The sequence below is a fragment of the Balaenoptera musculus genome, chromosome 6, assembly GCF_009873245.2.
Source record: "Balaenoptera musculus isolate JJ_BM4_2016_0621 chromosome 6, mBalMus1.pri.v3, whole genome shotgun sequence".
NCBI lineage: Eukaryota > Metazoa > Chordata > Mammalia > Artiodactyla > Balaenopteridae > Balaenoptera > Balaenoptera musculus.
In genome coordinates, this window is record NC_045790.1 from 109,090,557 (window position 1) to 109,105,793 (window position 15,237).

At 50.3% G+C, this 15,237-nt stretch overlaps 2 protein-coding genes across 12 annotated transcripts in view; one reads left to right on the forward strand and one right to left on the reverse strand.

Moving 5' to 3' along the window:
* Window positions 1-1,936, forward strand: part of SPTAN1 (spectrin alpha, non-erythrocytic 1) — a 59,527-nt gene extending 57,591 nt beyond the window's left edge. For 7 of the 11 annotated variants that reach the window (XM_036855091.1, XM_036855089.1, XM_036855098.1 and 4 more), the window contains 5 exons: window positions 295-491; window positions 633-686; window positions 772-918; window positions 1,003-1,150; window positions 1,461-1,936. In XM_036855091.1, coding sequence (XP_036710986.1) covers window positions 295-491; window positions 633-686; window positions 772-918; window positions 1,003-1,150; window positions 1,461-1,586 — 672 coding nt within the window. In that variant the 3' untranslated portion in view covers window positions 1,587-1,936. The remainder of the gene's footprint in view (window positions 1-294; window positions 492-632; window positions 687-771; window positions 919-1,002; window positions 1,151-1,460) is intronic. The other 4 variants (XM_036855097.1, XM_036855096.1, XM_036855099.1 and 1 more) reach the window with 1 other exon arrangement.
* The window catches only part of DYNC2I2 (dynein 2 intermediate chain 2), a 40,879-nt gene continuing 27,575 nt past the window's right edge, over window positions 1,934-15,237 (reverse strand). Inside the window, exons 5-11 of the mRNA XM_036854191.1 lie at window positions 5,290-5,399; window positions 4,638-4,795; window positions 3,948-4,057; window positions 3,404-3,571; window positions 2,974-3,206; window positions 2,486-2,643; window positions 1,934-2,270 (exon numbers count right to left, since the gene is read on the reverse strand). Of these exons, the coding sequence (XP_036710086.1) occupies window positions 2,032-2,270; window positions 2,486-2,643; window positions 2,974-3,206; window positions 3,404-3,571; window positions 3,948-4,057; window positions 4,638-4,795; window positions 5,290-5,399 (1,176 nt within the window). The 3' untranslated portion in view covers window positions 1,934-2,031. The remainder of the gene's footprint in view (window positions 2,271-2,485; window positions 2,644-2,973; window positions 3,207-3,403; window positions 3,572-3,947; window positions 4,058-4,637; window positions 4,796-5,289; window positions 5,400-15,237) is intronic.

Here is a 15,237-nt window from a genome sequence, read left to right on the forward strand (position 1 = left end):
ATTGCTACCAGGAGCCCTACTGGGAAAGGAGGAGGCTCCTTTGGTCCTCAGTATATACTGTTTCCCTGGCAGGTCAACCCACTGATTTGTTACTGTCACACTGACGCCTCTTCCTCTGTTGAGGCTGCTGGATGTCTTCAACTTCACCCCATCCCCACTTTGCCCTTGCAGGCAGCCCTGCAGGTCTCAGGCTGGGGGTGCGGAGACCAAGGAGGGCTGTTAAGCAGGCTCTCGGGCCCGGTAACCGAGGCAAGAGCCCCTGTCCCACGCATCTTTGCTCCCTCACCCCCGCAGCGCAAGCACCAGGAGATTCGAGCCATGAGAAGTCAGCTCAAGAAGATTGAGGACCTGGGGGCGGCCATGGAGGAAGCCCTGATCCTGGACAACAAGTACACGGAGCACAGCACCGTGGGCCTGGCCCAGCAGTGGGACCAGCTCGACCAGCTGGGCATGCGCATGCAGCACAACCTGGAGCAGCAGATCCAGGCCAGGTAGCGGCAGCTTCCCCGGGTGGGCACAGCAGCAGCAGGCCCGCCCCCACGTCCAGCAGTCAGTTTACTGGGAGAGGACAGAACGTGTCACCAGCTGCATGGGGTGGAGGATCCGGTCCCTAATTCTGTTCTTTCTTCCAGGAACACGACCGGGGTGACCGAGGAGGCCCTCAAAGAATTCAGCATGATGTTTAAGTGAGTATGCGTTGCGCCCTTCCTGGCGGGGGAGGCGGGCTCAGCAGCAGGGCCTCTGTGCTGAGCCCTCGGCCTTGTGCCACAGACACTTTGACAAGGACAAGTCTGGCCGGCTGAACCACCAGGAGTTCAAGTCCTGCCTGCGCTCCCTGGGCTACGACCTGCCCATGGTGGAGGAAGGGGAGCCCGACCCCGAGTTCGAGGCCATCTTGGACACTGTGGATCCAAACAGGTGAGCATCAGGGAACGTGGTAGAAGCAGCTCTGCACGTGGCTCCTACTGCACCCTCCCTGCTCACTGCACCTTGGCCCCCCAGGGACGGCCACGTCTCCCTGCAAGAGTACATGGCCTTCATGATCAGCCGTGAGACCGAGAACGTCAAGTCCAGTGAGGAGATCGAGAGCGCCTTCCGGGCCCTGAGCTCCGAAGGGAAGCCTTACGTGACCAAGGAGGAGCTGTACCAGGTCTGGGGCTCTGCTTCCCTAGCGTGGGGTGGGGGTGAGGGGCTCCTTTGAAGAGCGAAGCCCAGGCAAGGTTGCCCCCTGGGTTAGGGGCAGAGCTGAGTCTAGAGTAACACACCCGAGTTTTGAGCGTTAGCTGCTGGGTGCAGGCATTTTATCCCCGTTTTCAAATGAAACTCAGTCCAGGCTAAAGGCCGTAGCAGCAAAGGTCCTGAAGCTTGGGCATTAACGTTCTTGAAGTCGGCCTCGTCCCCCGGCCTCAGTGGGCATGGCTGGTGGGGGCTTGGCTGACAGGTGCCGCCTTGCCCTCCAGAACCTGACTCGGGAACAAGCCGACTACTGCGTCTCCCACATGAAGCCCTACGTGGACGGCAAGGGCCGCGAACTCCCCACTGCTTTTGACTACGTTGAATTTACCCGCTCGCTCTTCGTGAATTGATCCTCTGCTCCTAGGTTAGCCTGGCCCACGCTGCTTGCCCTGCCATCGCCTTGCTGCATGTCAACTCATCTCTGTGCTCTTAAGAAAGATACTCCAGACAGACAGTGTTGCTTTCCATTGTAACCTTAACTTGCTTAGCTTGGGGTAAGACTTAGTAGAAAATGGTGCTTCAGTAAACTGCTCCTGGTCCAGTCGCTGGTGCCACGTTGCTGTGGGGACCCCTTCCTGTCTTGAAGCCAGCTGCCCCATTCCGACTGCAGAAGTATCTAAGCAGCTGGCGACTTCCCCTTTTGTTCTCCCTCCCAATTTTCTGTTTCCATGTAAAAGACAAATAAATGACTCCCCCCAAAGCTTGTCGTGTCTTCTTCATTCAGCTTCCATCAGAAACGTACAGCACAGATGTAGCCTCACCCCACCTGCCTCTGACCTTGGGACTCCCCCCACCTCAGGTGGCCACCTCTGCTGCCAGTTGGTCCAAGTCCTCTGTTTCCCGGGGTCCTTGTTCAGTGAACTCGCTGCTTAGCTGCCACACCTTTACCATGCCCTTGGCATCGCCAGCAGCCAGGAGCTGAGTCTGCTGATGATTGAATTCAAGACAGTAGACTGGGCTTTCATCCTGGGTTTGCTTGATCGAAACTGTGGGTTTCTGGGAGCTTTTCTGGAGATCAAACAGCTGCACATCACCTTGAAGGAGAGATTCGTGGGGTAAGAGAGGCCCAGAGCAGCAGCCTCTTCACAGTTTCCTCTGCACAAGATCAGGCTGTTACTCAGTTCAGCTCTCCACCCAACACGAGGAAGGTCATCCTCACCCCACGTACAATCTCCCCAACCCAGAGTTCCAGGTATAGGCTGGGCTCATGTCAACTTCAACGGATCCAAGCCTGGTGTCCATTTCCTACCTTCCCCAGAAGCAGCCGCAAACACCAAAGGGCGCACTGGGGACCAGCGCACAGCGAACAGGTACTTGTGGGACAGCTGCAGGGAGGTCAGGGGCTGGGCCTGCAGCATGGAGTACAGGTGGACGTGGCCGTCGGTCCCTGCGCTCAGGAAGAGATTCCTAGACAGGATGCAGGGCGGACAGCCAGGCAGGGGATGAGTGCTGGGGATTCAGGTGCGGCTGGGGGCTTCCTGCCAGACTCCTCATGGGCTGTCAGGCTCATGAGAGGCCTCCCTAGGCCCCCAAACCTGGGTCCTCCTCGAAAGTAAGGGGCCGATTCCCTGGCGCCAACCCCAGGAGCTCCGGATACTGGGGCTCAAATGGGGAAGACCTGGCCCAGGGCAGACCGCGGGTCCTTTAAGCAGTGCTAGGTGTGGCCTGGTGGGACTCCCTCACCCTCCCTGTGCCAGAGGCCCTGTGGCTGACGGAGGAGGCTCGGGCCCTCCCTACCTGTGGAAAGGGGAGCAGCTCACAGAGTAAACAGGACCGCCGTGGGGAGAGAAGGTGAACTGTGCCGGGGCCCGCAGGGGCACAGAGCTGGGCATCCGCGTGAGGGCGGGCTCCTCTGCTGCCAGGGAGCACTTAAGCGGGAAGCCGCCTTCCGTGCCCAGCACGAAAAGGCTTGGGTCAAAGCTGGAGAAAGCCACTGCTGTGGCACCCACCTCGGTCTCCCCCCGGGGAGGCTGTGGAGAAAAGAACAGCAAGGCAGAGCCGAGGGAATCCGCTCACGGTGTCCCCAAGGAGCCCAGGCACGTGCGTGGACGCTGTGGCCCTCAGTGGCTCCCACCTGCCTGCCCCCAGGCTCACTGGCTCAGGGGTCCCACAGCCTGGGGCTGCCTCGGGGGCCCGTTTCCAGGGCAGCAGCCTCGCCCCTGCGTACCTTCTTCAGCTTGGTGCTCCTGGGGAGCTGCTGCACGGCCAGGGCGAAGCCCGCGCTGAGCTGCAGCCGGCCAGCCCCGACCGCCAGCCAGAGCAGCACCTTCCCATCCGCGGCCACGCTCAGCACCTGGAAGCGGTGGCCGTGCTGGGGCCCCGGGAGCCAAACCACCTGGACAACAGGGTGCGGGGCCGAGCTGAGAAAGGATGCCTTCCCCCCTCCCCTTCTCTTCCAGGGAGACTTCTGCCGGGAGGCCTGGGAGCCGCCTCACCCACCAGAGGGTTCCAAGGTCCCCCCAGTCCCAGCAGAAAACCAGGACAGTGGGGACTGCGGCTCTGATGGAAGGGGCGGGTGTGACTCATGGCCTGGGAGCTCCGAGAATGCCAGAGGCAGCTGTTCAACTGCCAACTCCCTGGTGACATTCTTCCTTGGCTGTGGCGAGCAGGCGCCCCCTCTCCTGCCCCGCGTCATGGAGCAGGCCCACGACATCAAGGCGCAGCCCGGGAGGACGTGCTTCCCCACCCGCCAGGCAGGCCGCTGCTCTGACCTGGTACACGGGGTCCGTGTGCGTGTCGTCCGTCAGGCCCGTGCGCCAGAGGAGTGGGTCCTCAGGATGGCTCATGTCCCACACCAGCACCTCGCCATTGTACAGCCCACCTGCGGGACCAAGGGGGCCTGGGCAGGAGCCGACCCACACGCAGCAGCCCAGCTTCCTGGCCAAGCCCCCACCCCTCCCACCCACTGAGCCAGGACGTGGGGCCACTTTCTCGAAAACGGTCCTGAGGAAGAAACGTCCTGGTCCCCAGGCCTCACACTCCAGCCCGCTGTACCCCACCCCAGGAAGCTTCTCCCACTGCCAGGCTACCATCCCCCGCCCAGCACCCCCCATTCCCTCCAGCTTCACCTGCCCCCTTTCCCCAAGGGTGGGGAGGCTCATCACCTCTGTCATCCCCAAGGGTGCCTGCTCCGTCCTGCCTCTTGTCCCGACCAGGCCGCACCTCTGCACGGCCCACACCCCCTCAAGACTCAGCTAAGGAGCTGCCGCCTCTTCCAAGCTCTGCACCCAGCACGGGCACCCCCAGCATCCTCACCTGAGCCCAGGGGTCAGGGCCACCTGTGGTCTCTGCTTCCCCCACAGACCTGCCCTGGCCGTGACCAGGGGCTGAGGGCCCAAGGGAGGGCTTTGGCCACCCTCTGCAGGGTGGGAAGCAGAGGCAACTTAGGCTGGTCGGCTCACCTGCAACGTGGGATGGCTGCGTGGGGTGGAAGGCCAGGCACATGACGGCGCTGGGCGCCTCCACCACCGCCGACGGCTGCTGCGGGTTCAGGCCTCGCCGGTCCAGATTCCAGGCGCACACAAAGGACTTCAGCGTGCTCCAGTCCCCATCATCCAGCCTGCACGGACGTGCCCGAGCTAGCTCTGCCCCTCGGCTCGGGCTTCACCCCAACCCACCCTGCCCCCACCGTGCTCCTATCACCTGACCCACCTTCACCCCCTGCTCCCCAAAACAGGTGAGCCTCTATAGCCCCATCACGCACAGACACTGTGCTGGGTATCAAAGAGGCAGAGGCTCCTCTGAGGCACCCCGAGGGCATGAGTTTCTCTGGAAAAGGGTCTCCAGGTGGGCAAACCTGGGCATATCAGGAGACGGCTCTTGGAGCAGGTGAGGCAGGCCCGGGGCTCACTGCCCAGTGCTGGCAGGTGGGCAAAGGGAGTCCCTTCCCTGCTCTTTTCCTGCCAACCTGATGCCCAGGCAGCCTTGAGAAGGAAGACTCCCAGAAAGGCCATGCTCTGGGCCAACCCCTTACTGCACAGACGGGGAGACAGAGGCTCAGAAGAGGGTCTGAGGGCCTTCTATTGCCCCACACCCAGCCCTGCTGCCACTCACCGGCCATAGGCACAGGCCACCACAGAGCCAGTGGTGCTCCAGGAGACACCAGTCACATGCAGACCCTGTCCTTGGGCTGGGGGGTACCCCAGGGTGTGGAGGCAGGTCACCTGCAAGAGACAAACCATCCCCAACACTGAGCCCCAAAGCCGCCCAGCAGTGTAACGAAAAGCACACACAGCCTTGGGCCTCCCAATCTCTATAAGTGATTCAAGTCCACCGTCCAGCCCTAGGGGAAAGTGTGGAGCCTTCATCCCAACATCTCCCCTAACAGGATGCTTCCAGAAACCCAGAAGGAAGGGCCTTGGGAACTGAGACAGACGCCAGGCTCCAGGTCAGAGCTGGACCCTGTACTCACATCTGTTTCAAAAGCTTTGGCTTCTGAAGCTGGATGGTGGTGATGGTTGCACAACAATGTGAATATACTCAATGCCACAGGATTGTACGGTTAAAAATGGTTAAAATGGGGCTTCCCTGGTGGCGCAGTGGTTGAGAATCCGCCTGCCAATGCAGGGGACACGGGTTCGAGCCCTGGTCTGGGAAGATCCCACATGCCGCGGAGCGGCTGGGCCCGTGAGCCACAATTGCTGAGCCTGCGCGTCTGGAGCCTGTGCTCCGCAACAAGAGAGGCCACGATAGCGAGAGGCCCGCGCACCGCGATGAAGAGTGGCCCCCGCTTGCCACAACTGGAGAAAGCCCTCGCACAGAAACGAAGACCCAACACAGCCATAAATAAAATAAATTAAAAAAAAAAAAAATGGTTAAAATGGTAAATTTTATGTTATGTGTATTTAAACACACACACACATTTTTTTTAAAACTCTGGCACCTTGTTTCTCAGCCCATAGGTGGCCCGCAGCAGCTAATGAGAAGGCCGGCGATGCTGGCCACGGCGAGGGATTTTGCACCAGACACACTTTCCAGGAGGTATTTGCACCATAGACCAAAACTCCTGTGAATAGTTTCACACTTCTTGACCTCATAACCCCATATAAAGAAACTATCCAATGGAAAGAATCCAAAATCTGTAAGAAGCTGCACTGTGCACTGCTAGTGAGAACACAGAACAGTGCAGCCGCTGTGGAAAACAGTCTAGCAACTCCTCAGATGTTAGAGTTACCATATGGACCAGCAATTCCACTCCTAAGTATATACACAAGAGAACTGGAAACACACACTTGTACACAAATGCTCACAGCACGATCCGTAATAGCAGAGTGTGGTACATCCCTACGACAGAGTGTGATTCAGCCATAAAAGGAATGATGCACTGATAGACGCTACAACACAAGGACCCTTGATAACACTCTGCTAAGCAGAAGCAGCCAGTCACAAAGACCACTTGTTATATGATTCCATTTATATGAAATGTCCACAAGAGACAAATCTACAGAGACAGAAAGTGGAGCAGTTGCCAGGAGGTGCAGGGGAAATGGGGAGTGACTGCTAATGGATATGGAGTTTCTGTTTTGGGGAGGTGATGAAAATGTTCTAAAACTGACTGTGGCAATGGTTACATACCTCTGGAAATATATTAAAACTCACTGGGGCTTCCCTGGTGGCGCAGTGGTTGAGAATCTGCCTGCCGATGCAGGGGACACGGGTTCGAGCCCTGGTCTGGGAAGATCCCACATGCCGCGGAGCAACGAAGCCCGTGCACCACAACTACTGAGCCTGCGCTCCAGAGCCTGCGAGCCACAACTACTGAAGCCCGCGTACCACAACTACTGAACCCACACGCCACAACTACTGAAGCCTGCACGCTCTAGGGCCTGCATGCCGCAACTACTGAGCCCGAGTGCTGCAGCTACTGAAGCTCGCACGCCTAGAGCCCGTGCCCCGCAACAAGAGAAGCCACCGCAATGAGAAGCCCGTGCACTGCAACAAAGAGTAGCCCCCACTCGCCGCAACTAGAGAAAGCCCCTGGGCAGCAACAAAGACCCAACGCAGCCAAAAATAAATGAAAATTAAAAAAAAAAAAAAAAAAGAAAAGATAGGCTGTTCTATACCTTCACTGATGGGTATGTGTTTGCCAAGATTCAAAATATACCTCAACAAACCTGACTCCAGAAAAAAAAGTTTATGATGAAACATCATGTAGCATTTAAAAAGGAAATAAGTCTATAATGGAAAAGAATCTGAAAAAGAATATATATATATATATATATATATATATATATATATATATATATATAAAAAACTGAATCACTTTGCTGTACACCTGAAGCTAACACAACATTGTAAATTATACTTCAATTTAAAAAATGGTAATAGGGAATTCCCTGGAGGTCCAGTGGTTAGGACTCCACGTTTCCACTGCTGGGGGCCGGGATTCGATCCCTGGTCAGGGAACTAAGATCCCGCAAGCCTCACGGCATGGCCAAAAATAAATAAATAAAATAAAAAATGGTAATAAAATAAACAGGGGCTTCCCTGGTGGTCCAGTGGCTAAGACCCCGCACTCCCAATGCAGGGGGCCCAGGTTCGATCCCTGGTCAGGGAACTAGATCCCACATGCCTAAACTAAGAGTTCACATGCCACAACTAAAGATCCTGCACATGGCAGCGAAGATCCTGCATGCCACAACTAAGAGCCAGTGCAGCCAAATAAATAAATAAATGGATAGAGAAATAGAGAGAGAGAGAGATAGACAGATGGATGACATCTGTAGCAACCTGACAACACAGAACGGGCTTTGCTTCTGAAGAGAGAAGACCCCAGGATTGGTCAGTGCCTCACAGCAGTCAGCCACACCCACATGGAAACAAGAGGCCGGACACGACACAGCAAAAAAGTCAAAGGTTTCAGGGGGCACCCCGGTCACCTCTTCCTCATCTTTAATTCTGAAGTGTTCAGCCATGTTGTCACTGATTTTAGAATTGTGAAGTTACAGTCCTTCATTAAGAGTGGCATCTCAGGGCTTCCCTGGTGGCGCAGTGCTTAAGAATCTGCCTGCCAATGCAGGGGACACAGGTTCAAGCCCTGGTCTGGGAAGATCCCACATGGCTGTGGAGCAACTAAGCCCGTGCACCACAACTACTGAGCCTGAGCTCTAGAGCCCACGAGCCACAGCTACTGAAGCCCGCATGCCTAGAGCCCGTGCTCCGCAACAAGAGAAGCCACCGCAATGAGAAGCCCGCATACCACAATGAAGAGTAGCCCCCGCTCACCACAACTAGAGAAAGCCCGCACGCAGCAACAAAGACCCAACACAGCAACAAAGACCCAACGCAGCCAAAAATGATAAATAAGTAAAAGAAAAGAAAAAAAGAGTGGCATCTCAGGCTTTCCGGGGCTACTAGAGCCAAGGACGGCAGTGAAATGTCAAGGCCAACACCTAGACTGCTGGAGTTGAGACAGAACAACCAGACATGTCAGCCAAAATAGTAACTCCACCAGGAAGAACTAATCAAAATATTGATGCAAAAGAAAAACAAAGTGAGAGAGAGATTCGCTTCAGTTCTGTCATATAACAGCAAAATTTGAAAGCACTACTCCTCTGCCCAACATTCAGAAAGGCAAGAAACTTCAGGGCCATGAGGGGACCGCACGCCACACGGCCACCCAGAGGGTGCTGCCCAACCCCCCGACCATTCACGTGTTTCCGGAGGATACGTGTCTAGAAGTGAAGCTGCTGCTGGGATGTCCAACAACAGGGGACTCAAGAAAGGCTGGTGTGTCTGTGCAGTGGGACGTGAAGCAGGTTACAGGGGGACTGGGGCCCTTCTACAGGAACTGACATGGAAAGCTCTGGTGAGTGAGAAAGGTCACAAACAAAAGGTACAGTGCTTTCCATTTGTGTTTAAAATGCTCTTAATGACAACCGTAGTAGCACTCATGCTATGTGTCAGTGTAGCACGGGAAAGGCCTCTGAACCAGTGCTCCCACCCACTGTCTACGTATTACACGTTCCGTATTTCTGCGATGACTCAATTTATTATAATGAACATGTATTGCTTTTGTAATCAGAAAACAATAGTTTTTAAAGGGGGAGAAAGTAATACACAGGTGGACCAAACTAACGCACAGAAGGGTGGAAAAGCCTCAACAATTAAAAACAAAAGCTTAACCTCTCTGAATGCAACTGTAAAAGGGGGCAGGCTGAGCTGAGCTTTTAACATTCATTACCTTCTTCTTGTGCTCTGCTTAAAAAGATACAATGACTCCACACTTTGGTGTGGACTTGGCAACAATTTTTCAGAGGGATTTTGAGGATTTCTCTCAAATAAACCGACTTTCCCATACCTATCAACAATTTGGTGGGAACAGGGCAGCTATGTATCTGGAAATAGATAGAAGGAAGATACAAGAAGAGGAGGGGAGGAGAGAAGGGCTTATGACCTCTGAATACAGAATTATCTCCATTTCTAAAGGAAGAAAACGTTGTATAAGAAAAGTTTTTACTGCTTGCTCAGCAGCCTGTCCACAGGCAACACCAGGGCTGAGCAAAAGCCACCAAGGGGCCCTCCTTCATTCAGAGGTTACCTGATCTCAAAGCAGAGGCTGTGTATCCAACTGGACATTTGAGTTGACAGGGTGACACCTCTGAGCTGTGCCTCGAGACCAGAAAGACTTGGCGATGCTGAAGTCACTAGAGCATGGTAGTGACACCAGACAGACCAGGACTCAAATTCCAGCTCAGCCACTTACAGCTGTATGACTGTGGACAAGTCCCTTAGCCTCTCTGACTCTCATCTATAAAATGGAGATCATGGGAATTCCCTGGCAGTCCAGTGGTTAGGATTCTGCCAGGGGCCCAGGTCTGATCCCTGGTCGGGGAACTAAGATCTCACAAACTGTTTGGTGCGGCCAAGAAAAAATAAAAAATAAAAATAAATATAGAGCTCTACCCACCACCAGAGCCTCCCATCAAGCCTCTTAGATAGCCTCATCCACCAGAGGGCAGACAGCAGAAGCAAGAATAACTACAATCCTGCAGCCTGTGGAAGTAAAACCACATTCACAGAAAGATAGACAAGATGAAAAGGCAGAGGGCTATATTCCAGATGAAGCAACAAGATAAAACCCCAGAAAAACAACTAAATGAAGTGGAGATAGGCAACCTTCCAGAAAAAGAATTCAGAATAATTATAGTGAAGATGATCCAGGACCTCAGAATAAGAATGGAGGCAAAGATCAAGAAGATGCAAGAAATGCTTAACAAAGACCTAGAAGAATTAAAGAACAAACAAACAGAGATGAACAATACAATAACTGAAATGAAAACTACACTAGAAGGACTCAATAGCAGAATAACTGAGGCAGAAGAACGGATAAGTGACCTGGAAGACAGAATGGTGGAATTCACTGCTGCAGAACAGACTAAAGAAAAGAGAATGAAAAGAAATGAAGACAGCCTAAGAGACCTCTGCGACAACATTAAACACAACAACATTCGCATTATAGGGGTCCCAGAAGGAGAAGAGAGAGAGAAAGGACCCGAGAAAATATTTGAAGAGATTATAGTCAAAAACTTCCTTAACATGGGAAAGGAAATAGCCACCCAAGTCCAGGAAGCTCAGAGAGTCCCATACAGGATAAACCCAAGGAGAAAGACGCCGAGACACATAGTAATCAAATTGGCAAAAATTAAAGACAAAGAAAAATTATTCAAAGCAGCAAGGGAAAAACGACAAATAACATACAAGGGAACTCCCATAAGGTTAACAGCTGATTTCTCAGCAGAAACTCTACAAGCCAGAAGGGAGTGGCATGATATACTTAAAGTGATGAAAGGGAAGAACCTACAACCAAGATTACTCTACCCGGCAAGGATCTCATTTAGATCTGATGGGGAAATCAAAAGCTTTACAGACAAGCAAAAGCTAAGAGAAATCAGCACCACCAAACCAGCTCTACAACAAACGCTAAAGGAACTTCTCTAAGTGGGAAACACAAGAGAAGAAAAGGACCTACAAAAACAAACCCAAAACAATTAAGAAAATGGTCATAGGAACATACATATCAATAATTACCTTAAACGTGAATGGATTAAATGCTCCAACCAAAAGACACAGGCTTGCTGAATGGATACAAAAACAAGACCCATATATATGCTGTCTACAAGAGACCCACTTCAGACCTAGGGACACATACAGACTGAAAGTGAGGGGATGGAAAAAGATATTCCATGCAAATAGAAATCAAAAGAAAGCTGGAGTAGCTATACTCATATCAGATAAAAGAGACTTTAAAATAAAGAATGTTACAAGAGACAAGGAAGGACTCTACATAATGATCAAGGGATCAATCCAAGAAGAAGATATAACAATTATAAATATATATGCACCCAACATAGGAGCACCTCAATACATAAGGCAACTGCTAACAGCTATAAAAGAGGAAATCGACAGTAACACAGTAATAGTGGGGGACTTTAACACCTCACTTACACCAATGGACAGATCATCCAAAATAAAAATAAATAAGGAAACAGAAGCTTTAAATGACACAATAGACCAGATAGATTTAGTTGATATTTATAGGTCATTCCATCCAAAAACAGCAGATTACACTTTCTTCTCAAGTGCGCACAGAACATTCTCCAGGATAGATCACATCTTGGGTCACAAATCAAGCCTCAGTAAATTTAAGAAAATTGAAATCATATTAAGCATCTTTTCTGACCACAACGCTATGAGATTAGAAATGAATTACAGGGAAAAAGACATTAAAAGCACAAACAGGGGCTTCTCTGGTGGCGCAGTGGTTGAGAATCTGCCTGCCAATGCAGGGGACACGAGTTCGAGCCCTGGTCTGGGAAGATCCCACATGCCACGGAGCAGCTGGGCCCGTGAGCCACAATTACTGAGCCTGCGCGTCTGGAGCCTGTGCTCCGCAACAAGAGAGGCCGCAGTGAGAGGCCCGCGCACCGCGATGAGGAGTGACCCCCGCTTGCCGCAATTAGAGAAGGCCCTCCCTTGCACAGAAACGAAGACCCAACACAGCCATAAATAAATAAAAATAAATAAAAATAAATAAAATTTAAAAAAAAAAAAAGCACAAACACATGGAGGCTAAACAATACGTTACTAAATAACCAAGAGATCACTGAAGAAATCAAAGAGGACATCAAAAAATACCTAGAGACAAATGACAATGAAAACACGACGATCCAAAACCTATGGGATGCAGCAAAAGCAGTTCTAAGAGGGAAGTTTATAGCTATACAAGCCTACCTAAAGAAACAAGAGGGCTTCCCTGGTGGCGCAGTGGTTGAGAATCTGCCTGCCAGTGCAGGAGACACGGGTTCGAGCCCTGGTCTGGGAAGATCCCACATGCCGCGGAGCAACTAGGCCCGTGAGCCACAATTACTGAGCCTGCGCGTCTGGAGCCTGTGCTCTGCAACAAGAGAGGCCGCGATAGTGAGAGGCCCGCGCACCGCGATGAAGAGTGGTCCCCGCTTGCCACAACTAGAGAAAGCCCTCGCACAGAAACAAAGACCCAACACAGCCAAAAATAAATAAATAAATAAATAATTAAAAAAAAAAAAAAAAAAAAAAAAAAAGAAACAAGAAAAATCTCAAGTAAACAATCTAACCTTACACCTAAAGGAACTAGAGAAAGAAGAACAAACAAAACCCAAATTTAGCAGAAGGAAAGAAATCATAAAGGTCAAAGCGGAAATAAATGAAATAGAAACAAACAATAGCAAAGATCAATAAAACTAAAAGCTAGTTCTTTGACAAGATAAACAAAATTGGGGCTTCCCTGGTGGCGCAGTGGTTGAGAATCTGCCTGCCAATGCAGGGGACACGGGTTCGAGCCCTGGTCTGGGAAGATCCCACATGCCACGGAGCAACTGGGCCCGTGAGCCACAATTACTGAGCCTGCGCGTCTGGAGCCTGTGCTCCGCAACAAGAGAGGCCGCGATGGTGAGAGGCCCGTGCACCGCGATGAAGAGTGGTCCCCACTTGCCGCAACTAGAGAAAGCCCTCGCACAGAAATGAAGACTCAACACAGTCATAAATAAATAAATAAAAGAACGTGAATTTCTTAAAAAAAAAAAAAAAAAGATAAACAAAATTGATAAGCCATTAGCCACACTCATCAAGAAAAAGAGGGAGAGGACTCAAATCAATAAAATTAGAAATGAAAAAGGAGACATTACAACAGACACCGTAGGAATACAAAGCATCCTAAGAGACTACTACAAGCAACTCTATGCCAATAAAATGGACAACCTGGAAGAAATGGACAAATTCTTAGAAAGGTATAACCTTACAAGACTGAAACAGGAAGAAACAGAAAATATGAACAGACCAATCACAAGTAATGAAATTGAAACTGTGATTAAAAATCTTCCAACAGGGCTTCCCTGGTGGCGCAGCGGTTGAGAATCTGCCTGCCAATGCAGGGGACACGGGTTCGAGCCCTGGTCTGGGAAGATCCCACATGCCATGGAGCGACTAGGCCCGTGTGCCACAATTGCTGAGCCTGCGCATCTGGAGCCTGTGCTCCGCAACAAGAGAGGCCGCGATAGTGAGAGGCCTGCGCACCGTGATGAGGAGTGGCCCCCACTCGCCGCAACTGGAGAAAGCCCTCGCACAGAAACGAAGACCCAACACAGCCATAAATAAATAAATAAATAAAATTAAAAAAAAAAAAATCTTCCAACAAACAAAAGTCCAGGACCAGATGGCTTCACAGGTGAATTCTATCAAACATTTAGAGAAGAGCTAACTAACATCCATCCTTCTCAAACTCTTCCAAAAAATTGCAGAGGAAGGAACACTCCCAAACTCACTCTATGAGGCCACCATCACCCTGATACCAAAACCAGACAAAGATACTACAAAAAAAGAAAATTACAGACCAATATCACTGATGAATATTGATGCAAAAATCCTCAACAAAATACTAGCAAACAGAATCCAACAGCACATTAAAAGGATCATCCACCATGATCAAGTGGGATTTATCCCAGGGATGCAAGGATTCTTCAATATACGCAAAGCAATCAATGTGATACACCATATTAACAAATTGAAGAATAAAAACCATATGATCATCTCAATAGATGCAGAAAAAGCTTTTGACAAAATTCAACACCCATTTATGATAAAAACTCTCCAGAAAGTGGGCATAGAGGGAACCTACCTCAACATAATAAAGGCCACATATGACAAACCCACAGCAAACATCATTCTCAATGGTGAAATACTGAAAGCATTTCCTCTAAGATCAGGAACGAGACAAGGATGTCCACTCTCACCACTGTTGTTCAACATAGTTTGGAAGTCCTAGCCACGGCAATCAGAGAAGAAAAAGAAATAAAAGGAATACAAATTGGAAAAGAAGAAGAAAAACTGTCACTGTTTGCAGATGACATGATACTATATATAGAGAATCCTAAAAACGCCACCAGAAAACTACTAGAGCTAATCAATGAATTTGGTAAGTTGCAGGATACAAAATTAATGCACAGAAATCTCTTGCATTCCTATACACTAATGATGAAAAATCTGAAAGAGAAATTAAGGAAACACTCCCATTTACCATTGCAACAAAAAGAATAAAATACCTAGGAATAAACCTACCTAGGGAGACAAAAGACCTGTATGCAGAAAACTATAAGACACTGATGAAAGAAATTAAAGATGATACCAACAGATGGAGAGATATACCATGTTCTTGGATTGGAAGAATCAATATTGTGAAAATGACTATACTACCCAAAGCAATCTACAGATTCAATGCAATCCCTATCAAATTACCAATGACATTTTTTACGGAACTAGAACAAATCATCTTAAAATTTGTATGGAGACACAAAAGACCCCGAATAGCCAAAGCAGTCTTGAGGGAAAAAAACGGAGCTGGAGGAATCAGACTCCCTGACTTCAGACTATACTACAAAGCTACAGTAATCAAGACAATATGGTACTGGCACAAAAACAGAAACATAGATCAATGGAACAAGATAGAAAGCCCAGAGATAAACCCAC